We start from the raw sequence: 25093 nt of genomic DNA, 5'->3' as shown, positions 1-25093 counted from the left end.
AAGTGCCACTTTACGCTGGTTTTTGGATGTCTTTCGTTTTTGAAAATGAGCCCCTCTGTGTTTCATAAGACATGGCTGCCTCTGAGTTGCACTTCCCACGTATCTGTAAATCCTGACTGACCTCCATTTAACCTTTTTATGTAAAGCTGTGAAGGCATGCGTAGGGAGCCGCCAAGCAGTACCCAAACAGTGGGCCATCTTACCTGTTTATATACATGGAGACCGAGGGCGCGGTCAGCACCAGTGGCTGGCTGTCTGGCAACTTTCCTATCAGCAAAGCACTCTGCAGGTTGTCCACCGTAGTCAACAAGTGCTGGGACACCACCGTCTGCAAGTGGCACAGGAGAAGCAGAATTTACCCCATGTTGTTTGAATTTTCGGAAACCTGTAATGGGCTCCCACGTTTCCAGAACCGAAAACTGAAGTCGCTCAGAAACTGTTTCAGAAATGATATGGGGCAAACGTTTCCTGAGCGCCTCATGTAGAAACGCTGCTTAAAGATACCGTCATGAACTCCCATAGTGCTTACTGCATCCCCCCACCCCCAATAATAACAACCCCACAGGAAGTTAAAACCAATACTGCAACAGGAGCCGAACCAGAAGAGCCCAAACAGGGACCAGGCGGACTTGTTGAGCTATTCTCCAGGCCAGTAGTGTAGCGAATGTGAGCAGCGCCCCTCCCCCCCACCGCGTGCACATCCCCCTTCCCCCGTACTCCAGGTCAGTAGTGTAGCGAGGGTGAGTAGCGCCCCTCCCCCCCACCGCGTGCACATCCCCCTTCCCCCGTACTCCAGGTCAGTAGTGTAGCGAGGGTGAGTAGCGCCCCCTCCCCCCCACCGCGTGCACATCCCCCTTCCCCCGTACTCCAGGCCAGTAGTGTAGCGAGGGTGAGTAGCGCCCCTCCCCCACCGCGTGCACATCCCCTTTCCCCCGCACTCCAGGTCAGTAGTGTAGCGAAGGTGAGTAGCGCCCCTCCCCTCCACCGCGTGCACATCCCCTTTCCCCCGCACTCCAGGTCAGTAGTGTAGCGAAGGTGAGTAGCGCCCCTCCCCTGCCGCATGCACATGCCCCTTCCCCCGTACTCCAGGTCAGTAGTGTAGCGAAGGTGAGTAGCGCCCCTCTCCCCCACCGCGTGCACATCCCCCTTCCCCCGTACTCCAGGTCAGTAGTGTAGCGAAGGTGAGTAGCGCCCCTCCCCCGCCGCATGCACATCCCCCTTCCCCCGTACTCCAGGTCAGTAGTGTAGCGAGGGTGAGTAGCGCCCCTCCCACCCCACCGCGTACACATCCCCCTTCCCCCGTACCTCTTTAATTTTCCCAGTGCGAGCAGCATCACAAATTTGCTGCCCACGTCGGCTCTCCCTCAAGAGTCACTTCCTAGGTGCGGGACCCGGAAGTGATGTCAGAGAGAATACCAATGCGGGCGGCAAGTTCATGACGCTGCTCGGGCCGGGAAAATTAAAGAGGTACGAGGGAAGGGGCGCACGCACGAGGCAGGGGAGGTCGGGAAGGAGTATGTGTGGGCAGAAAGGAGGAATGGTGCCGGCACCCCCTCCAAGACAGCACCAGGGGTGGACCACCCCCCACCCTCCTAACCATGCCACTGCTAGAAAATCTTGTACATTGTTAAAGTTAGGTTCCAAATTATAACAGGCTAAAATGAAGAGTGAAGAGTGAGACCACAACCAACATTCATGTAGGACCAACACATATGATATTCCAATCAAAATGTATTACTATAGGGCAGAGCTTCTTAAAGTGCAAGTTGGGACCACAAATGGGGTCATAAAACCTATATTAGGGGTCACGACCTGTAGGGGTATCCTTGTTTTACCTTTTGGAAGCTTCAGGCCTTGACATGAACCTAGGGTTATCAGATTTTACTATTGCAAAAATCCAGACCCATGGCCCTACCCCCAGACCCACCCAGTCCCGCCCTGCCCCCCTCTGCCCAAGTCATGCCCTGTTCCACCCCAGCCTCGCCCCCCTTAACCTGCTCTCATGCTTGGAGCCGCGTCCAGAGAGTATATGTGCATGCGCATGGCATCACCCTGTTCCATCCGCGCATGCACAGATGCCCTTCCGACGCGGTCCCAAGCTGAAAGCTTTTCAAAGTCCGGACAAAGTGCCGGGTTTTGAAAAGCCGTACGGATAAATCCAGACGTCTGGTAACCCTACGTGAACCATCTTTTCTGAACCAAGCATCACGGACCCTGCCCGATACTTGTTTACAAGCTGTCTGCTCACAGTGAAGGTACCATCTGCACGGGCTCCAGATGGTTTCCTGTGCAAGAAATTTGCTTTGATATATATATATATATATATATATATATATATATATATATATATATATATAAACTATATGGACCACAGCACTGTATATGAGGACAATCTGTGTTTATCCTGCCGTGAAATACCTGGGCTGTGTCACTTCCCAAACTTTCATCAGTCCCATTTTTCAGAGTGGCTTCCAGGACATTGTTGACCGCGTTGAACAGATAACCGGTGGCATCCTTCCGCCTCTGGTCCCCCTCCCCATCCTCACTGCTGACACTTAGTAATATCTCGCTCACGTCCTTCAGCGTGCTGCTGGCCTCCACCTGGGGTACGGACAAGAAAATGCTCTCAGTTCAACTGCATGAACGTAGATAATGCCGTTGTTGGACCCGTATATATAACATTAGGCTGGACATGATTGAAAAAAAAAGACTTCAATTTAATTGAATGCAATGTTTATATACCGCTAAATCACCACATTGGCTGAATACATGTTTTTGGACCTGGTATTCAGCTAGCGGAGATCAACATTTTGCTGATCGCCGCTGACATTATATTATGTCTGGGCTGCAGCATTGAATTTGTGAGTATATGAAGCTGTCTATATTGAATTGTATTTCGCATCCCCTTTTTGCCTTGTGTTATGAGTATGATGAGTTAATCTTTAACCCAATGTTACTATTTAAATTTGTATTGTATTGTTTCCCACTAAATGTATTTTAAATTGTTCATCGCTTAGAAGTATGATTAAGCGATTAATCAAAAGAACCATTAAACTTGAAACTTGTTGAAAACATAGACAGTTAAATGCAATGTTTGGCCCTTAACTGGATATGACGAACTGCATAGAGAAAGAGCTGCATTTAAATACTATAAAAATTGGCATTATATTGGCCGCTTTCCAACACTCACATACTGTAAATGATTTTAATAATAGGTTACAAATTGCTAATAGTAAATCTGCAATTTCATTTATGAGTTCTTTCAGTATTCTGGGATATATACCATCTGTTCCAGGTGATTTGCTACTCTTTGACATGTTGATGTGGCCTATTAAATCTTCCAGTGTCTCTTTAGGGTGACAAGGGTTGTATGAGGCATGTGTGTATGTGCGTGCTTGGGCGCACATGTGTTTATTTGTATGTGTGAATGTCTTTGTGTGCAGATGAATATGTTTCTGTGTGTGTGTTTTTGTGTCTCTATGTCTATATATACAGGTGGACAGACAGATGAAGTTTCTCCAATAGACATTCATTGCTTGGGTGAAAATATGCTGAACAAAATGGCATCCACTTGCCTTTCTTGTTGGTTTGACTGGGTAATGGTACAAAACAAGACAGCAAAATATCATTATTTTGCTGTTATATTAAAACAAGAACACATCCATAGCAGTTAAGCTGATTGTGATTAGTTTATGAGTGCAGGGCACATGAGGTATTTTTAAGCCACATTCTTAGTGGGTTCATAGACAACAACGCGGAAGACAAAGGCGCGCGCCGACAACTGAGCGCAAGATGGAGGCGCGCGCAGAAGAAAATTACTGTTTTTAGGGGCTCCGACGGGGGTTTTGTTGGGGTGCACCCCCAGTTTACTTAATACAAATCGCACTGGCGTTGTGGGGGGTTTGGGGGTTGTAACCCCCACATTTTACTGTAAACTTAACTTTTTCCCTAAAAACAAGGAAAAAGTGAAGTTTTCAGTAAAATGTGGGGGGTTACAACTCCCCAAACCCCCCACAACACCCCCACAATGTGGCACAATCTGTATTAAGTAAAGTGGGGGGGTTCCCCCCCACGCCCCCCCGTCGGAGCCCTAAAAACAGTAATTTTCTTCAGCGCGCGCCTCCGCGCTGCGCTCAATTGTCTGCTCGCGCCTTTGTCCCGGCACGCTTTTGACCTGACATCTTCTTAGTGTCATGCCAATCATTTATTGAAATTTGGATCCCAGGGACTTATTCAGATTTATTGAGAGTAAAGAAACCACCCATTCAAATTGGAACATGTCAACATTAGAGGAGATATGTGACCATCAATACTGTGAGGGGAGAGTGACATCACCAATATAACAATAGCAACCAAGAAAACAATATTACGAAAAGTGTCCATCTTGCTGGGTGATGCTTTGTTTCCTTGGCCACGGAGAGAGATACGAGGACTTAAGAACATAAGAACAGACTTACTGGGTCAGACCCAATGGTTCATCTAACCCAGTATCCCATCTTAACAGTAGCCAATCCAAGTCACCAGTAACTGGCAGAAACCCAAATAGTCAAATACAGAAGAGAATGGATCTTTTTCTATATAATATCCAACCCACATGTTGGGTTTTTTTGTGAAATTTGATGGCATTTAATTATGCTACATACCAGTAGATAAAGATGATTTATTGAATATCCTTAGACCTTTCTATTTCTATATTAGAAAGAGTAGGTACATTCCATGCTACAGATCCAGAGCAAACAATGACTTCACCCAGGTCTGTCTCAAGAGTAGACCATGAACTTTTTTTTAAACCTGCTATGCTAACCGCTCTTACCACATCCTATGGCAATGTGTTCCAGATTTTAATTATTCTCTGAGTGAAAAAATATTTTCTCCTATTGGTTTTAGACATATCTCCTTGTAACTTCATTGAGTGTCCCCTAGACTTTGTAATTTTTGATGGAGAAAAAAAAATCGATCCACTCGTACCCATTCTATACCACTCAGGATTTTGCAGACTTCAATCCTATCTCCCCTCAGCCATCTCTTTTCTAAGCTGAAGAGCCCTAACCTCTTTAGTCTTTCCTCTTACGAGAGGAGTTCCACCCCCCTTTATCATCTTGGTCACTCTTCTTTGAACCTTTTCTTGTGCCGCTATATCTGCTATATCTTTTTTGAGAGAAGGCGACCAGAATTGAATGCAATACTTAAGGTGAGGTCACACCATGGAGCGATACAGAGGCATTATAACATTCTTAGTCTTAGGACCTCTTCTACTAAACCACGCTAGCGGTTTTAGCGCGGGGAGCCGCGCTGCTCCCGACGCTCATAGAGTTCTTATGAGCATCAGGAGCAGCGTGGGCCATTCAGCGCGGCTCCCCGCGCTAAAACCACTAGTGCGGTTTAGTAGAAGAGGGGGGTTAGTCATTTCTAATAATCCCTAACGTCTTGGCTGCTTTTCTGGCCACCGCCACACATTGGGCGGAAAGCTTCAGCATATTATCTATAATGGCACCCAGATCTTTTTCTTGGGGTTGACCCCAAAGGTACACCCTAGATGCTAGGATGCTCTTAGAAACGTAGAAAGATAGAAAAATGAAGGCAGATAAAGACCATATGGCCTATCAGGCCTGCCTGTCCATGCTATCTACTATCTCTTCCTCTCACTTAGATATCCAATGTATAATGGCCTCCCCTCCATCCTATAAAATACTGCAGGGTATGTCTGGAAAACCTAGGGCTGCATCTCTCTGTACCTGTGCGGTAGCTGACAGCTCCTCGCTCTTGTGAGTGATCTCTTTCAGCACCTCAGACATCTCGAGAGCCGTCTCCATGGAAGTGACGTTCACGGCAGACAAGGTCACCAGCATGGTTTCTCTCAGCTGGGAATAAAAGTAGATGACAAAAGAAAGGAAGATGAGGTTTGTCAAAGTAGTCAACACATTCCCTTTAGTGCATCACAAGGAGAGCTCATTAGAATACTAATGATTTCTTGTAATGCATTTGCATAAGGTTTTTCTTCACCCAGAGAGTGGTGGAAATCTGGAACGCTCTTCCGGAGGCTGTTATAGGGGGAAACAGCCTCCAGGGATTCAAGACAAAGTTAAACAAGTTCCTGCTGAACCGGAACGTACGCAGGTAGGGCTGGTCTCAGTTAGGGCACTGGTCTTTGACCTAGGGGCCGCCGCGGGAGCGGACTGCTGGGCACGATGGACCACTGGTCTGACCCAGCAGCGGCAATTCTTATGTTCTTATGTACAAGCATCAGAAGCAGCCACTGAGAACCCTCTTGAACATCTGGAGGAGAGTTTCCAAGCCAGTAAGACTGCTTTAATGAGTGTTACTGACATGGAAACCTTTTGAGCATTAGGGCCAGAGATTCTTTATAATGTCAGTGGCTTGGCCTACGTTTTTCTATATATTATGGCTACACCAGGGCCTTTGCTTAGGGATACCAGACATCCGGATTTATCCGTACATGTCCTCTTTTTAGAGAACTATCCGGGCGTCCTGACAGCTTTTCAGAACCCGGCACTTTGTCCGGGTTTTAAAGCTTCGAGCTCGGGACCGCCTCTGTGCATGCGCGGGTGCAACACAGTGACATCACAGGCATGCACGCATGTTACCGTGTCACACCTGCTCATGCTCAGAAGTCTTCCAAATGTGGCTCCGCGCTTGAGGAAAATGGTTCATAGACTAAACCGGGGACAATGGCAGGCAATTGCATGCAGGACGTCAGCACACTGGATTAAAACAGTATTTTAAAGCGTTCCGAGGGTGTGTGTGGGCCCCCCCACTTTACTTAGAACTGTTGGCGCTTCCTTTGGGGAACCCCCCCCATTATAGAGGAAACAGCGCTTTTCCCCTATTTTTTGAGGAAAAATTACAGTTTCCTCTGTAATGGGGTTTTTTTCCCCCCCCCACCCCCCACCCCCAACGGGAGCACCAACAGTTCTAACTAAAGTGTGTGTGTGGGCCCCCCACTTTACTTAGAAATGTTGGCGCTTCCTTTGGGGAACCCCCCCCCCATTATAGAGGAAACAGCGCTTTTCCCCTATTTTTTGAGGAAAAATTACAGTTTCCTCTGTAATGGGTTTTTTTTCCCCCCCCCCCCCCACCCCCAACGGGAGCACCAACAGTTCTAACTAAAGTGTGTGTGTGGGCCCCCCACTTTACTTAGAACTGTTGGCGCTTCCTTTGGGGAACCCCCCCCATTATAGAGGAAACAGCGCTTTTCCCCTATTTTTTAAGGAAAAATTACAGTTTCCTCTGTAATGGGGTTTTTTCCCCCCCCCACCCCACCCCCAACGGGAGTACCAACAGTTCTAACTAAAGTGTGTGTGTGGGCCCCCCACTTTACTTAGAACTGTTGGCGCTTCCTTTGGGGAACCCCCCCCCATTATAGAGGAAACAGCGCTTTTCCCCTATTTTTTGAGGAAAAATTACAGTTTCCTCTGTAATGGGGTTTTTTTTTCCCCCCCCCCACCCCACCCCCAACGGGAGCACCGACAGTTCTAACTAAAGTGTGTGTGTGGGGATTCCCCATCCATACACCCCCTCGGAATGCTTTAAAATACTGTTTTAATCCATCTTATAGATGTCAGTTTTTAGATTTAGGTCCTTAAAATCATGCACTATTTTGGCAGCCCTCTTCTGGAGCTCCTCTACTTTGGCTGTGTCTGTCTCTCTGGTGATGTGGCTTACAGAACGAGATAAGGTTTTCTCCCTCATGTCTGTTAGTTGGAATCCCATAACACTAGATGATACCGTGTTTCCCCGATGGTAAGACACTGTCTTATTTTTTTTGGAAGGCCAAAATATGCTCTAGGGCTTATTTTCGGGGGGATGCCTTATTTACCCTTTCATGTCCCCTCTGTATCTCTATCCTTTCTCTCTCTCTTCTGCTCCCTCACCCACGAGTCCTGCATCTGGCCCTCTCCCTTCTACCTGCACCTGGCAACACCCCCCTGCTCCGCGGCTCTCTTCAGCAACTTGTCAGCAGCGGTGATCAAGACAAGCTACCGACATCGAGGCCTTCCCTCTACGAGTCCCGCCTTTGTGGAAAAAGGAAGTTGAAACAAGCGGGACTCGCAGAGGGTAGGCCCCGACGTCAGAAGCTTGTGTCGATCGCTGCTGCTGAGTTGCCGAAGAGAGCCGCGGAGCAGGGGATGTGGCCGGAAGCAGGTAGAAGGGAGAGGGAGATAGGAAGGCTGTAGATCTCCGGAGCATGACACCGACCCCGGCCAGGATGATTTCTTTTTCAGGCGTGCATCTTACAAGGCGTCGCGGCGGGAAATAGCCATGCTGAGCAGTGAGCTCAGCACTACACAGATGAAAGCCTTGCTTGCTGATTGGTCCGGCGGCACAGCCGCCGGACCAATCAGCAAGCAAGGCTTTCATCTGTGTACGTGCTGAGCTCACTCAGCATGGCTATTTCCCGCCGCGACGCTGGACTTGTAAGATGCACGCCTGCGTGACACACTACCGGAGCCACGGCAAAGGTGGAAAAGAGCCGCATGCGGCTCTGGAGCCGCGGGTTGCCGACCCCCGCGGTAGACGGAGGGACCACACGGAGTCACCCACCGTACCACCCGATTCGAGTAAGCGCAGGTATCGGTGGGTGGCTTATTTGCGGGGGGGGGGTGCCTTATTTTACAATTTTTTCTAAAAAGGGGGGGCTGTCTTATTTGATGGCCCTGTCTTATCATCGGGGAAACACGGTAGTAAGTTTCTGTTTGTTTGTCCAGGACCGTCAGGATACAAATACAGTAGTGCCTCACACAACGAACGCCTCGCACAGCGAACGCTGCACACAACGAACTTCATGTCTTGATTCATACAACGAACTTCGTTTCACACAACGAAGTCGCCCGAGCTACCGATGTATTGCATCCTTCCGCGCAGGCACTGCAGGCAGTCGTTAGTCACTGCGCTTAACTGCCCTCTCTCGCAGCCCTTCGCCTGGCTCCCTGTGCAGTGGCGGACCGTCGGCTCGCCTCCTTTTATGGAGGGGCCCGGCACCTACTGCTGATGCGTTGGGGGGGGGGGGCGGAGCTACTCTCGCCGCTTCCCCGATGCTAGAAAAAAAAAAAAAAAAGAAAAGTTAAGTCCCAGTTTTTGCCGCTGAGACTCTGCCCTCTCTCACTGTATACAGTCGTCCTTTTAAGATAAACTCAATATTTTTTATATATCATGGCTTCTAAAAAAAGCAGGAAGGTGATTTCTGTTGAAATGAAACGGGAAATAATTAGAAGGAGTGAATGTGGGGTAAAACAGTGTGACCTCGTCAAAGAGTTTGGCCTCAGCAAGACCACCATTTTCACCATTTTGACAAATTTATCTTTTTTTATGTCATCTTAGCATATTTTATGCTGCAGAACGAATAATTTTTTTTAACATGTATTGTTATGGGAAAACGCGTTTCACATAACGAACTTTTCGCATAACAAACTTGCTCCTGGAACGAATTAAGTTCGTTGTGTGAGGCACCACTGTACCAATTTCAGGCTATGCTCCTATTTGAAGGGTTGTTACAATAGGCTTTGACTAACCCACAGGAGACAAGTTTTTTAAAAATTATCGGGAGTTCTAAACCCAATGGAGTTTACGTCTTTCTGTACACATCGAAGGAGTTTGTTCCAACATTAGGGGCGCATAAGCACCGACAGAGTCGGTTCCTATGGACTAACCTCCTTCTTGGTGTCTTTTCTTAGAGAAGAGTTCAGGCTCTCTTCCTGGCCCCACTGATTAAGGACTGAAGACACCGACTTATAGAGCTGGATCAGTGAGTTACCGCTGTCCTCTCCTTTCAGAACCGTGTTTGCTTTATCGGATACGATAGAAAGCAGAGTCTGGTTACCACTGCTGAAGTCTTCAGTTTTCACCTGGGAGCCCACAAAAAGGAAGCTTAATTAAAGATGTAGTATCTTCGACTTTTGCAATCCTAAAAAGACAGTACAGTATCATCTCGTTATAATGGACTTCAAGGGACCTGGCAAAACATTCCGTTATATCTAGAGTTGCATTTTTAAAAAACTTTATTTAGGTCAACATGAAACAACGTACAATCAATGAACAGTCATTGCACAAACATATCAGCAACATCAAGAACAAAACTCAGCAAAACATTGGTATGGCGCGAAATGATTGCAAAACTAGAATACTAAAAGATGTTCTATAGCAGGGGTGCCCAATAGATCGATCGTGATTGACAGGTAGATCGCCAAGGCAAAGTGAGTCGATTGCGGAGCCCATCCCGGGCTCCGTGATAGACTCACTTTGCCTTGGCAATCTACCGGGCTGATCAGCTTTCCTCTCTCCGACGTCAATTCTGCAGTCGGAGAGGAAGTTCGGGCAAGCCAATCGTTGCCTGGCTGGGCGGAACTTCCTCTCCGATGGCAGAATTGGTGTCGAGGAGAGGAATGCTGATCAGCCCGATGCAGGGAAGCAGACAGAGCTTGGGGTGGCGGCGGCGGCAGCTTTGGGGCCTGTTACCCGATGGCAGCAGCGGCGGCGGCGGCTTGGGGGCCTGTTCCCCGATGGTGGTAGCAGTGGCTTGGTGGAGGGCAGGGAGAAAGAAAGAAAGGGGGCAGGCTGGGAGACAGAAGGAAAGAAGGGAAACAGAAAAAAAGAAAGGGGGCATGAAGAGAGAAAAAAAGAAAAGAGGCAGGGAGAAAGAATGGGCAGGGAAAGAGGAAGAAAAAGTTGGGGGAGGGAATGAGGTCTGGAGGAGAGAAAGCATTCAGGATGAAAGAAGGGAAGAAAGATTGGATGCACAGTCAGAAGAAGAAAGTGCAACCAGAGACTCATGAAATCACCAGACAACAAAGGTAGGAAAAATTATTTTATTTTCAATTTAGTGATCAAAATGTGTCTGAATTTATATCTGCTGTCTATATTTTGCACTATGGCTCCCCTTTTACTAAACCACAATAGCGTTTTTTAGTGCAGGGAGCCTATGAGTGTCGAGAGCAGCGCTGGGCATTCAGCGCAGCTCCCTGTGCTAAAAACTACTATTGTGATTTAGTAAAAAGGGAGGGGGGTATATTTGTCTATTTTTGTATGGTTGTTACTGAGGTGACAGTGCATAGAGTCATCTGCCTTGACCTCTTTGAAAAAAAACCCGGAATAGGAATGATAATTAACATTTTCTCTGCGTACAGTGTGCTTTGTGTTTTTTAAAAATTTTATTGTTGGTAGAACATTTTGACTTGGTCATTTTAAAAGTAGCTCACAAGCCCAAAAAGTGTGCACACCCCTGTTCTAAAGCATTATGTCGCATTGTACTGGAAAGAAAAATACTCTGTCAGTTTCTTCTGGGCTGCATTTTGATACTATATCACCGGCACGCCACGCGCCTTTTAGGCGGAGCCTGCATGTCCGTTATAGCCGAACAAAACTACAGCTAAAAGCGGCTCTGGGGACCAAATTGGTTGTCCGTTATATGTGAAATTCTGTTATATGCGAGTCCGCTATATGCGGTGCTTTTCTGCATGTTTGTAAAGGCGCATGACCTCGTCCTCTACAGACGATATTTCGTTATAAGCGAGTCCGTTATAACGATATTATACTGTATATGCAGCCCTCAGATTGGATCCAATGATGACACTAAGGTGGCAATTCTATAAATTAGCGCTTTCAACTCTTAACTCCTCTCACCTTGGCTTCTGCATCCCCAACCCTATCTGTTATGTCTGGCTGTCCAAGTTAGATTGTAAGCTCTTCTGAGCAGGGACAGTCTATAAATATCAATATGTACAGCAATGCATACACCTTTCAACGCTATATAAATGATAAATAGTAGTAACGCATTAATTTTAGGTGCTATAAAGAACACGCTGAGCGCCAGTTCTGTAACTGCTGGAATGCCTAAGCCATTATCGAATACTAGCGCAAAGCTGCATTGTCATGCACTATTCCCTAGAAACCAGTGGTTCCCGAGCCTGTCCTGGGGGCCCACCAGCCAGTTGGATTTTCAGGAAGGAGCAAAAATTAATCCACTCCCAGGGTACGGTAGACCCTTTGGGTTGAATAAAAAAGTTGAATGACATTTGCTTTAATCAAGGGCAGGTGTGTAGGGGATAGAACAGGAAGGAGGAAGTGAGGTAACGGGAAGCAGTTGAATTTCTCCAGCGTTTGTGCTGGAGCAAGATCCTGACTTGGGGTTCTCAGTCCTGGTTGAGGCCAGCAAACAATATATGATGAAATGTCAGGTATGATGATATATGATTGGGGTTAAAGGTTTACTATAGATTTAATTTTATTTAGTGTATCTTGTAAAGTTTATGGGTGAAGGTAATTTTGGAACTGTATATTGTAGAAACTTTTGATGAAGTCTTAAGCTCCTGATGACGCCTTAGGGCAGGGGTGTCAAAGTCCATCCTCGAAGGCCGCAATCCAGTCGGGTTTTCAGGATTTCCCCAATGAATATGCATGAGACCTATTAGCACACAACGAAAGCAGTGCATGCAAATAGATCTCATGCATATTCATTGGGGAAATCCCGAAAACCCGACTGGATTGCAGCCCTCGGGGAGAGACTTTGACACCCCTGCCTTAGGGTGAAACAGAGAACTGTGTCGAGCTAAAATGTTCTCAAAGATCAAGTTTGATTGAATGAAAGTGGAGGCAAATCCAGTAAACAACGGCGTGCTGAAGATAAGTGAGAACTGATACAGATAAGAAGATTAGGCACTGAAGACAGTGTTTTATTGAAGGGATGAACTTTTCATGAATTCTAACTTTTTCTATGTGTTGGATAAATTGGGGGTGCTTCACTTTTGAGGAGAATAATTGTGTGTATGTTTAGTATGAAACAATGTTATAATATGTTTTAAAGGTTTTGATGGTGCTATATTATTATAATAAAAAGCCCGAGAGCTTGTCTCGACTGGCGGCTCTAACGCGGAGCTGGGAGGCCCGCGGAGCCGTCCGTCGGGTAAAAGTTAGGAAGGGGCGGTTAGGCAGGCAGGGAAGCTAAATTGAGGGGGGGAGGTCTTTCCTGCCGTGGGAGGGACCTCCTAAAGGGTCGAGTTGGGGCCGCAGGGTAGGGTGGGGAGGGGGTATATAAGCAGGGCTCTCAGAGGACCGTAACGGTTTCCGGTCCTCCGAGGCTGCTTTGTCGGGGTCGGCGGTTCGCGAAGTCCTGAGGCCTGCCACGTGGTCGGTTTCGATTTCAGGTGTCCGAATGGCGGAGGGTGTCGGCGGCAAGTGTCGGGTCGGGAGGATGGCGCATGCACCCACCTCCGATGCTGCTGATCCTGCGGAGCTGTCCCTGTTAGCCGGAGACTCGCTGGACGAAGAAGACCGGGAGCCGGTGAGTGCCTCTGGTGGGAGGGGCCGATCTTTACCTCCTCGGCTGCCCGAACCGCGATAGCGCTGGAGGTAGGGGGGGAGGTGCTGTCTGGTAGTGGCTGTGCGGGGTCGGCCCGCAGGGGCAGAAGCAGGCTGCAGGGAGGCCGTGGGAGGGGTAGAGACATCCTTCGAGCAGGCTGTGTGCCTGTGGAGCCTTCAGCAGCTGCTACTGAGGGAGCTGGGAGGGCTTCTGCTGCTGGGAGTGTGCCTTCTATTGAAGTGCCTTTAGCAGCTCCGGGTGGTTCCAGGGGAGTCTGGGCTGGGTTTGAGCCTGGCCAGCAGGGTGGGCCGGCGTATTCCTCCGGGGTGAGGGGTGAGGTTGGGGTGGATACCCCCGTGTTTCCCTCCACGTCTGGGTTGGGTCGTGGGTCACCGGCGACTTCTTGGTGGCCGCCGTGGGCGTTTGGGGGCCTTGGGGTTCTCCTTGGGGATCCGGCCCCTGGGCTATGGGTCCTCCTCCGTTCCCAGGAGCTGTTCCATCGCCGTCTGGGGGCCCTGGCACCTCTTTTGGGGGCGGGTCTCAGAGGTTGGAAGGGGGGGGAGATCAGTTGGTGGGGGCTTGGCCCCCAGGGTTAACTTCTCCTCATACTGTGCAGGTTGCTGGCCCCTGTTTGGATTTTTTCCCCCAGGATCCCACCGCTGGACGTGAGCGCTTCATGGAGCCCTGTTCTGCCGGAGTTTCGACTGGAGGTCGGATGGAAGCCTCGCGGACCGGAGTTGAGGAGCCAATGCAGGCGAGCCAGAGCCCTGTTATGGTGGTTGCTTCGGAGGGCGCCACTCCTGGAGTGGCAGGTGCGGGAAGCGGACCTGGAGGAGTCAGGACCACGGGTAACATGGCCTTAGAGGCTGGGGTTGGGGACAAGGGGGGGAAGCGGAAAGGGAAGAAGAAGGGTCGGAAGGGGCGTCGGAGTAGGGCTTCTTCTTCTTCGTCCTCTTCATCTTCTTTAACCTCCTCTTCCTCTTCGACGTCGTCTTCCTCGGCAGGGTCACCTCGGCGAGGGGAGGGTGAGAAGCCAGCGCAGGAGGGGGATAGTCGGGGGGCTCCGGCTCTCGTGGCGCTGTTGGAACTGTGGGAGAAGGTTCCGCGGACTCTCCGTCGTAAGATCCAGAAGCGTACGTGCGTTGACGTTTTTCGGCTTCTGGAGGGCAGAGTGCATGGGCGGAAGAAGAAGAGTAAGAAGGAGGGGGGGAAGCAAAGGGTGGGCTTGGTGTCCCGCAATGTTCTGAATTGGACGCGTGCATTTTTGAGGTTGGCGAGTTTCTGGGGGCGGGAACGCCCTCAGGACTACGGCCTGTTGCTGGCCTATGCTGATTCCATACTCGACGCTTATCAGCGGTTCGGCGGGTGGTCGTGGCTCAACTACGATGAAGCGTTCCGCGACAAGATGGAGGAAAACCAGCACATGTCCTGGGGTACGCAGGACATCAATCTGTGGGTCACTCATATGTCGAAACCTGCGGGGTCGGGATTGAGTGTGTTGGGGAACCCGGGGTCTCAAGTCTCTGGGGGGGCTCGTTCCTTTCGTCCCATTGGGGGCCCGGGGGCTGGGGGGGGTCCTGGCCTTTGCTGGCAGTTCAATAAATCTTCCTGTTCCTTTACAGACTGTCGTTTCCGTCATGCCTGCTCCTTGTGCGGGCAAGGGCACTCAGCGCTCAAGTGCCCCAAGAAGGGAGCTGGGCCACCTCCCACTCTGGCTAAGTGAGGTCGGGGTGCAGGGGTTTCCCACCCCTGTCCGGGTGGGTGCCATAAGGCCTTGGTTGGACCTCTACAGTGATGCGCGGGCCGCTGCGACGCTTGTCCGGGGCTTTAGTGAGGGTTTTGTTATTCCATATTCACTTCCTTTGGCTAATGTTCAGGCGTCCAACGCTTCTTCGGTGTCTCAGTTGCGGGTGGAGGTGCGACGTAAGTTGTGTGAAGAACTGGATCGGGCGCGAATTGCGGGGCCCTTTCAGGAGTGCCCGTTCCCTGTGATGGTATTGTCCCCTCTGGCGATTATCCCTAAGAAAGAGCCGGGCAAATATCGCCTGATCCATAATTTGTCCAGGCACCCGTGGGGCGCTCCGTGAATGATGGTATTCCTCGCGATCTTTGCTCTGTCCGCTATGCCTCCTTCGACTGTGCCTTACACCTCGTTCGCCAGGCGGGCAGTTGTTCTTTGCTGGCTAAAGTGGATATCGAGTCAGCCTTTAGGTTATTGCCGGTTCATCCGTCTTCGTATCCTCTGCTGGGGTTTCGGTTCGAGGGTGCCTTTTACTTTGATCGCTGTCTGCCGATGGGTTGTTCCGTCTCTTGCGCATTCTTTGAGTTGTTCAGCACCTTTCTGCATTGGGTTACTGTTCGTCGAGCGGGGAGGGAGTCGGTGGTTCACTCTCTGGATGATTTTCTTTTCGTTGGTGGGGCGGGTTCTGGTGATTGTAGTCTGTTGAAATCTACTTTCGAAGCCATGGCTGCTGAATTTGGGGTGCCGTTGTCTGCTGATAAATCAGAAGGGCCCACTACTTGTCTCACTTTCTTGGGGATCGAGATTGACTCGGTGGCTATGGTGACTCGGCTCCCGTCCGGTAAAGTGCAACAGTTGTTAGCTTTGATTTCGCTTGTTCGGGACACCCGTAAACCTACTCTGAGGGTGGTTCAATCTTTGTTGGGGGTCCCTTAACTTTGCCTGTCGGGTACTGCCTATGGGCCGAGCCTTTTCTCGTTGTCTGGCGGTGGCGACGTCGGGTATACGTGATCGTAGACACTTCGTACGGATTACAGCGGGGATTCGAGCGGACTTGCAGATGTGGTCTTTATTCTTATCCCAGTTTAACGGGTCGCTCCCGATTCAGCTTCCCGACGTCTCTTCCGTGGATCTCGAGCTGCAATCGGATGCTGCTGGCGGTGTGGGTTTTGGTCTTTATTGTCAGGGGGACTGGTGCGCGGCAGCGTGGCCTGAGGGTTGGCGTCAGGCGGGTATTACTCGCAATGTGACCTTGCTGGAACTTTTCCCCTTGTTGGTGGCATGTGAGTTGTGGCCGGAGAAGTTACGGAATCGGCGTGTTATTTTCTGGTGTGACAACATGGGGGTGGTGGAGGTGGTGAACCGGCAAGCTGCGAAATGCTTGAAGGTGAACGCGGTGATGCGGGAACTTGTCTTACGCTGTTTGCATCTTAATTTATACATTCGGGCTCGCCACATCCCCGGGGTTCAGAACGAGCTTGCTGATGCCCTTTCTCGATTTCAATTTTTGCAGTTCCGGCAGCTGGCGCCGACAGCGAAGACGGACGGGTCACCGATGCTGGAGCACTTGTGGAACCTGGTGGTGAGCGGATCTGGAGCCTGTTGCAGTAGTCCGTAGCTCCTGCTACTTGGACTCGGTACAATCGGGGTTTTGTCACAGTGTTCAACTTTCTGCGTCCGAGGGGTTGGGTCCCCGGCCCCGTCACTGAGGTCTTGTTAGCGGACTTCTTAGCTGATTCCCTTTCTGCGGGCTGTTCTCGTAGTGCAGCGGCGGGTCATCTGGCAGGCTTTGCTTTCTTTTGTAGGGCCTTCGGGTGGTTCTGCCCAGTGACGGGATTTTTGCCACGCAGGATGCTGGCGGCCTGGGATTGGGTGGCTCCGTGGTTGCTGGATTCCCGGTTGCCTATCACGCATGCATTGTTAACCCGCATCTTAGGGGTTTTGCCTGGGATTGCGCATTCGGGCTTTGAAGCTGGTTTATTTAGGGCGGCTTTTTCCTTGGCGTTCTTCGGGGCTTTACGAGTGGGTGAGTTGCTTGTTCACCCGTCCGACTTACAGGGCATGCGCAGTCTGCTGCATAGTCAAGTGCTTGTGGATGGGGATACAGTGCGGTTATTCATCGCCCGGTCTAAGTCGGATCAGCTGGGCAGAGGGCGCACGATAGTATTGCACCGAGTGGAGGGCTGTACTTCGTGCCCCGTCCAATCTCTGTCTGCCTATATGGCGGTTCGACCTGATTCGGACTTGGCGTTGTTTCTTCATGCCGACGGCACTCGCCTTACTCGTTTCCAATTTCTGGCAGTTTTGCGTCGGGCTCTGGGTCATTGCGGCATTGAGCCGATGCGCTTCGGCACGCACTCCTTTCGCATAGGGGCTGCTACCCGTGCCTTCGAGGCGGGGGTGCCTGCGGAGGTTATTCGACAGTTGGGTCGTTGGTCCTCGGATGCCTATCGTGGCTACATCCGTTCGTCGGGAGCCAGACGGGGGGGTTCTCCGTCGGGTCAGTCGAGTGGGTAAGGGTGCTCCTGAGCCGGTAGGGGGGTCCAGGGCAGCTTGGCGGGGTGGACAGTTTGGGAGAGGGGCTGTTTGCTTTTGGGGCCTGTTGGGTGGGTTCCATGCATGGCCTCCTGTTACTAACTTGTAAGGTGTCGGGGGACGTTGGCTTGACTGCTGGGCTTTGCTTTACAGGTGCCGCTCGACGGGTCCTGTCGGTTTGGATCATCGGGCACTCCTTCGTCCACTGGGCCGGGGAGCGTGCTGCGGTCCGACCGTGTGGTCAGCACTTGGGCCTTCGTCTTCGTGGAGTCTATGTCTCTTGGTGGGGACAGCGGGGTATGCGTTGGCACCAGCTGCTCCCTCTTCTGGACGATCTTCGTCGTCGTGCCCGGCGTCCGGATCTTTTAATTTTTCACCTTGGGGGCAATGATGTTGATTCACTCAGTGGAAAATTTTTAATTGATATGGTAATAGGAGATCTTGGAGTGATTCAAGGTTGGTTTCCTGGTGCTCGGCTCGTTTGGTCCGACATTATTCCGCGACCGAAGCGGTTGGTGTCGCGTAGATGGACCAGGGGGCTTATCAAAGTGAATCGACAAATTGGGAGGTGGGTGGACGCTCGGGGCGGGGTGCAGATCAGGCATGCTTGGGTTGATGTTTCTTGTTCAGGGTTGTTTTACAGGGATCAGGTACATTTGTCGGACATCGGGTGGGATCTCTTGCTCGATGATTTTGCTTCTTGTTGCGAACGCATGTTAGACCTCTAGCCGCAGCTCTGTTCATTGTTGGGGGGGGGCCTGTAACGAGTTTCAGGCCTGTGGCGGTATCCCGAGCTACTGGCGGCTGGTCTCATCATGGGATGAGTGGTGGGCTGGCTGGGAGCCGTGCCTGGTGGGTCTGATGACCCTGGACAAGGGGGCATGTGGGGTCATGCCACCCCTCGGACCCTTGCTTAGACGGCAGGGTCGGGGGCCATTTTCATCTATGTCGGTAGCTCGGGATCAGGGTCACAATGGTGATACCATTGTGTGGGTTTAATCAGATAAACTGTTATATAATGCTGTTTGTATATGTTGTTTACTATATGTAAATGTTATTTAAATATGTTTATTTTACAATAAACAGGGCTGCGGCCAGGTTTCACCACTCAGGTATACGTGTCTTTTTGGAGGGGGGTTGGATTGGGGTTTCAAGGTTAGGATGGGTATGCTTCAGGGAAGCGGGCCGCTCCAGCTTCCGCTGTTACAGCAAAAAAAAAAAAAAAAAAAAAGGGAAAATCCAACGAGGTCTGCAGTGAATAAAGCAGCAAGCAAAAACCAAAAGAAACTGCAGACCGCCGTGTACAGGATGCAGGAAATGTTTATTATATCCAAAAAGAATGCAGTGAATATGCAACCTTATTACCAACCTACGGACCCGACACGGTCCGTGTTTCGGACAACACACCTTCCTCAGGGGTCCATGGTAAATAAGGTATAAAACAGACTGCAACAAAAGTTATAAAACAAATGTCCTCCTGAATCAAAGCCTCAAAAACAAAGTTCATGAACATAGCTCTTATTTGGGTATTTGGTTAAAGAATATGCATGAGAGCGATATGCATATAATGAAAGTGACAAGTATGCAAATCTCTCTCTTGCATATTCGTTAGGGGTATCCTGAAAACCCAACTGGCTGATGGTCCCCCAAGACAGGGATGGGAATGGAGACCACTACTCTAAGCTGACCAGGAGTCCTACAGCTGCATTTCTGTCAGTAAAGGGGGGGGGGGGGGGGGGTATGCTTCAATGTTGTGTTTTCAATTGCAAGGTTCACTTGAGGTCTGCAGAGCTTGCCTATCCCTCAAATGTGGTAGTGAAACAGCACCCCCCACTGGCAGGAGTTCAGGTGGAGGACTCCCACTCGGCTTAGAGGCAAAGGTTAGGTGCACCTGCTTATGAGAGGTCAATGGCTGGCCATATAAGTTGCACACATCACTTAGCAACACACCCATAACACACCACTCCACCTCCATGTATTGCACACCAAGCAATCGGGGTGCACTGTTAATAGCAGCGATTCCCAAACGTTTTAGTATGGCGGAACCCTTAAAATATTTTTTTCGTACACAAACAGATTTCTATAGTCTAACCCTCTCTTTCACTAAGGCGCGCTAAACGCTAACATGTCCATAGACATAATGTGCACGTGTTAGCGTTGAGTGCACGCTAATTGGTTAGCGCACCTTAGTAAAAGAGGGCCTAAGTTCTTGAGGGACCCCTGAAGAGAGTCCAAGGAATCCTAGGGTTCCCGGAAACCCAGTTTGGGAATCACTGGTTTACAGAATAGCGCCTCGCACTCACGTGCGGAACTGTCATTTCTCGGCACCTTTCCCTGACATTCTATAATTAGGCCCACTGTTAGCACCTAAATGTAGCTGCCCAGCTTGCGGGATTACCGTTTAAACCAGGGGTGTCCAACCTTTTGGCTTCCGTGGGCCGCATTGGCCAAAAAAAAAATGTTTCTGGGGCCGCACAAATGTGCAAACGCTGCAGCAAGACACAGGAGGGAGCCGGCAAGACGGTAAACACCCAGCGGCAGCAGAGGAAAACACTGCATCGCCCTCGACCGGGACCGTACAAAATACTTCACGGGGCCGCATGCGGCCCTCGGGCTGCAGGTTGGACATCCCTGGCAACTTTAAACCTTCTAAACCAGTGGTTCCCAACCCTGTCCTGGAGGACCACCAGCCTTAATGAATATGCATGGGGCAGATTTGCATACCTATCACCTCCATGATATGCCAATCCCCCTCATGCATATTCATTAGGGCCATCCCAAAAACCCGACTGGCTGGTGGTCCTCCAGGACAGGGTTGGGAACCACTGTTCTAGACCGTTTAAACAACAACATCCAAGATGTGCGAGCCTAGACGAAGGCTTAAAGGGCACCGATGGTTCAGGATTAGGGAACAGCGCCACCGTCTTATCAAGGTTTCCTGTAGCCCCTTCTCTCTTTCCCCCTGTTTTACTAAGGTGCGCTAACCCATTACCACACGCTAAACGCTAACGCGTCCCTAGACTAACATGCACACGTTGGCGTTTAGTACGCACTAAATCAATTAGCGCGTGCTACTCGGTGAGCGCACCTTAGTAAAACAGGGCCTTTATTTCTCGTACCTTGACCGTTGTGGTTGTCTTCACAATATCACCAAAGCTGTTGCTAACAATGACACCGATGTTTAAAACAAAATTGTTTTTCTCTTCTCCGAGTGGCAGGTAGACGGACGAAGCTTCAGGATCGGAGCTGCAGTGTAACAGGGAATCTGACATGGAAAAAGAGAGACGGAACTCAGCATGGCTTCCTGGCGCGAAGCAACAGCACGATTCCTTTGGAACCCCTGGGTAATTTTGCATTAGAGTGCCAATAAAATTGTCCAAAATGCACCTGTTTTATGAAGGCATTTCTAAACCAGAAACCCAGAATCAGTGGCATACTTAACTTGGTTGCCACCCAGGGTGGAGCACCCCCCCCCCTCTTCTCCAGGCACATCACCCCTCCTCGTGCACAGCTGCCCTCCCTCCCTCCAGCAGGGGGCGCATCAAGCAGTCATGGAGCCACAATTTACAGGTAGGCCGCATCTGTGTAGAAAGAACCTGAAGAAAGCCACATCATGATGGCTGAAATGTGGGTTCTTTCTACACAGATGCGGCGAAACCCGGAAGACTGCTACAATCACATGACGCCAGTCGCGGAAGCCTAAGAGAACATATTATGGAGCTGTCCACCTTTCCTGCAGGTAAAAGTACACATCAGTGGTTGTTTGAATTTGTGTGGCTGTGTTCCTTTGATTGCAGCTGCTCTTTGCTGCCTCATGGAAACCGCTGCCCAAGGTGATCACCTAGTGATGCCTGATGGTTGGGCCAGCCCTGCATGTAGATTGTAGAAAAATGGTGCTATGCTGTTGAACATCTCCTTTTTATGCATGTATACTCCCTGTGCAATTTCAAAATGGCCATTAGAAAATAAAAAATGAACGTAGACTCTAAATCAGGGGTGTCCAGCCTGCGGCCCCGTGAAGTATTTTGTGCGGCCCCAGTCGAGGGCGATGCAGTGTTTTCCTTGAAGGATCCCTAGCTAGCTGACATAGCTGGGTCACGGTGTAGATGAAGAAAACTTTATTTTAGATCAGTGGGTCATAATTAGTATAAAGAACAACTTGTGACTCCACTTTATTGCTCTGAGAAATCACGTATGCATGCAGGCCTGTTCTATGTATCTGTCTTAGTGCCTGGTACAGCCAGGAGGCAAAGGAATGTAGATGTTAGCTAGCCATTGCTGTATAGATTATAGGATGGATTTATGGTTTTGTTTTTCTCTCTGCTGTTACCTTTTGGTCAGAGCTGGTTAGAACTGGTTTGGACTGGTCAGGATCCTATATAGCTTTGGTGTCCGAGATCCTCAGGGTCTTCTGTTTATGCAGCCAGTTCTGCCCAGAAGTCCAGCATATATGCTTGTTTAATAAAAGCCTTTTTAAATCTCTTCAGTCTCTGGCTCAAGTCTCTGCACTACTAACGGAGGGCCTTATCCTAAAAGGTACCTTCATTTGGCGCCCGAACAGGGACTTGATCTACAGACTTGAGCCTGTTTGGCACGATCGTCTCCCTCGGAGGATTTCAAACCTTGCCTCCTACGAGACCCGTAATAGCCGGCATTAACCTGGTGGTTGACCAGGAACGGTTTCTCGTCGAAGACAACGGATTGCACCTCGAGAAGGAACGAATCGGTGGAGATTTCTGGCTCCTGGTTTTGTTGTGCCGGTACCGGACCTGTCTTGGTAAGTGAGAAGTTGATTCCTTCTCTATCCTGTCTCTACCTCTTCTGTCTAGTAACTTCTTAATCCGTTGTGAAGCTCAGAGAGGTATATAGGATTCTGGTTTCTGGAAATTGGAACTTTTGTTGGGTGCATATATAGATTGTATAATATGGGTCAGAACACCATCGAGCCCCTTCAGATCATGCTTAAATATTTTACAACTGCCTTTTCTGGCGATTATGGCGACCCTAAGATTTTTTATTGTTTTCTTCACCCTTATTTTTATTGTTGTCAAAGGCTTAGTATTTGGAATTTAATCAACTTTTTGTCATACTTGTCAAATTAATAAAACAAAAGCTCTGGGGACACCTGACAAGACACAGAGAACGAGAAATTGGTGATGTTGAGAAATTACCCAGGGAGATGGAAATAGCATTTAGGTTGGAAACCTGGGAAAGGTTGGTAAAGCAAGCCAGCATGATTGTTTTGCCGAAAGTTGCAGACAGGATAGTGTAAGTTGCTTAACAGGGTAAAATGCATGTGGATCAAGACAGAATTAAGAATGTGAGTTCGCACTGATGAACGAGAATAAGGACTGTGATTTTAGATATATGTTGCGTGCAGTGGATTTGTTACAGACAGTGAGTAATTTAAAGAAAGTTGAGCCAGATAGTTTACGTGTTCTCGCAGTTGTCAAAGTGTGTCTGCTGGTAATAAAAAAGAAAAAAAAAAAGCAACCGTTTGTCAGACATGTGGGGTTTGTGTTGGGCACATCCCTGCCTTTGTATCCCAGTGTTGGGGGATTTAAAGTACAAGACTAACAATGATAGAGGTTAAGTATCCATATTTTTCTGAAAATTGAAATATTTGCTAAACATGAGCTTGATAATTCAAGTTCAAGTTTCAAGTTTTATTATTATTTGATGAATCGCCTATACAAACATTCTAAGCGCTGAACAAAAAAAAAAAAAAACATTTTAGAGGACAAACAATTTTAAGACACAAGTACAAAGTTAAATAACAAAGTTTTTAAGAGTTTTATAAAAGAGATAAGATCTTTTTCTTTTCTGATGTACAGTAGCAGTGCATTCCACGTTTGTGGCGCTGTAACAGAAAACATGTCATTTCTTCTTGTACCCACAATTTTTAAGGAAGGGACAGTTAATAAGTCTTGTGATGATGATCGTAGAGAACGAGGGGCATAATAAGGAATGATCATTCTAGACATGAATTGAGGCTCATTGAAAGCTAGAACTTTAAAAACCAAGAATAATATCTTAAAAGTAATTCGGTGGCTAATAGGTAGCCAATGGGACTTAATCAATAGCGGTGTAATGTGGTCAACTTTTTTTTTTTCCTTTATGAATGAGTTTTATTGATAACGGATGGATTGAGATTACTTCTTTTGTGCTAACAGTCTCCCTTGCTTTCCCGTATTGTGTCTTTATCCTGGTGTTCTTTATGAATTCTTTCTTCCCATGCATGTTTGTATAAAGTGTTATTATCAATCAGATTCTAAATACAATTGGAAACAGAAATACCTTTCAAATAAACTTGGTAGCTCAAACTCCAGAGGAAGGGGGTAGTTATTATGTAAGGACAGTGCAGACTAAAGTAGCTACATCTAGTCTGCAGCAGTGCCCACTCCTCAGAGTGTAGCGGGACCCAGGTGGCAGACAAGGGTTCCAGGTCTGCCTGCAGGGAACATGGCTAAGTGAACTCAGGGGTGGTGTCACGTTAAAATGTCTCTTCTTTGTCTTCGCAGTCATACATACAGAGCTGTTCTGGACCTGTTACAATGAGCCTTTTTCTACCCAGAGAAGGAGGACAATGTTCTGCTTTCAGTAACCTTGAAATGACCTTGCACTTAACATTTAACATGTTTCTTTTTTTCCCCTTTGAATTGACATTGCCATACTTCAGAATACCTCTATATTTAACATTGTACACTGTATCTTACTTTACCTAGTAAGTTTTGCTTATTTTTCAAGATTGAAGCACACCCTAGCAGTTGCGTCCCTGTCTGCCTTATGAATGTAATTGGCAGGGCACCAAGCCAGAGTGATCACATTCTTACGTTTTCTCTTTCGGACGTTCCAGTAACCATTAATAGATGCCTTTTATTATTATGCCATGTGTTATATCGCACTTTACTTTGCCACTGTGTGCACCCAATTATGATTCGTGCTATGATGGACGTTTGTTTTTGTATAACTGTGCATTTCTCTGCAGATCTATGTTCAGCTCTGAATCCTTGCCAGCTGGAAGAAAAGTTCCACGCCTTTTCTGTTTTCTATGTTTGTTTATGCCCTGTAATCTTTGTGTTGTCTATCTGTTTGGTTTGTGGGGTACCCCAGGGAAACCAACTATACCATTGGCCATTTTTGGAGATTTTTCTCTCCCTTTTTGCATTTTTGTTTTTTTCTATCTAAATTGCCTTTCTAGCTGTTCACGCCCACGCTGCCCTCTGGCGCCAGCGTTCCTTCCTCACCTCCTCTGGATCCCCTATCCAACACCACCAACTCATCCTGGACCTTTTGGATGCTATCTTGCTACCCTCCAAAGTTTCTATCATGCACTGCCGGGCCCACCGTCGCCTCTGTGATTTCATCAGCCGCGGTAATGCCTTGGCTGACCGCTCGGCTCGCCAGGCGGCCCTTCAAGGTCCGCCCACACCCCCTCTTCTGTTATCCCTTTCCTCCCCTCAACCTTTCCTTCATTCCCTTTCCCCCCAGTACACTGACCCCGA

At 48.8% G+C, this 25093-nt stretch overlaps 1 protein-coding gene across 1 annotated transcript in view; it reads right to left on the bottom strand.

The window, feature by feature from the left end:
* The window catches only part of PKD1L2 (polycystin 1 like 2), a 144277-nt gene that overhangs the window by 105204 nt on the left and 13980 nt on the right, over positions 1 to 25093 (bottom strand). The window contains exons 6-10 of the mRNA XM_033940260.1: positions 20708 to 20853; positions 9669 to 9863; positions 5736 to 5861; positions 2419 to 2601; positions 204 to 328 (exon numbers count right to left, since the gene is read on the bottom strand). Coding sequence (XP_033796151.1) covers positions 204 to 328; positions 2419 to 2601; positions 5736 to 5861; positions 9669 to 9863; positions 20708 to 20853 — 775 coding nt within the window. The remainder of the gene's footprint in view (positions 1 to 203; positions 329 to 2418; positions 2602 to 5735; positions 5862 to 9668; positions 9864 to 20707; positions 20854 to 25093) is intronic.

The sequence above is a fragment of the Geotrypetes seraphini genome, chromosome 4, assembly GCF_902459505.1.
Source record: "Geotrypetes seraphini chromosome 4, aGeoSer1.1, whole genome shotgun sequence".
Classification (NCBI taxonomy): Eukaryota; Metazoa; Chordata; class Amphibia; order Gymnophiona; family Dermophiidae; genus Geotrypetes; species Geotrypetes seraphini.
Note: the sequence above shows the minus strand (reverse complement) of the source record. Positions and strands in the feature narration are given on the sequence as shown.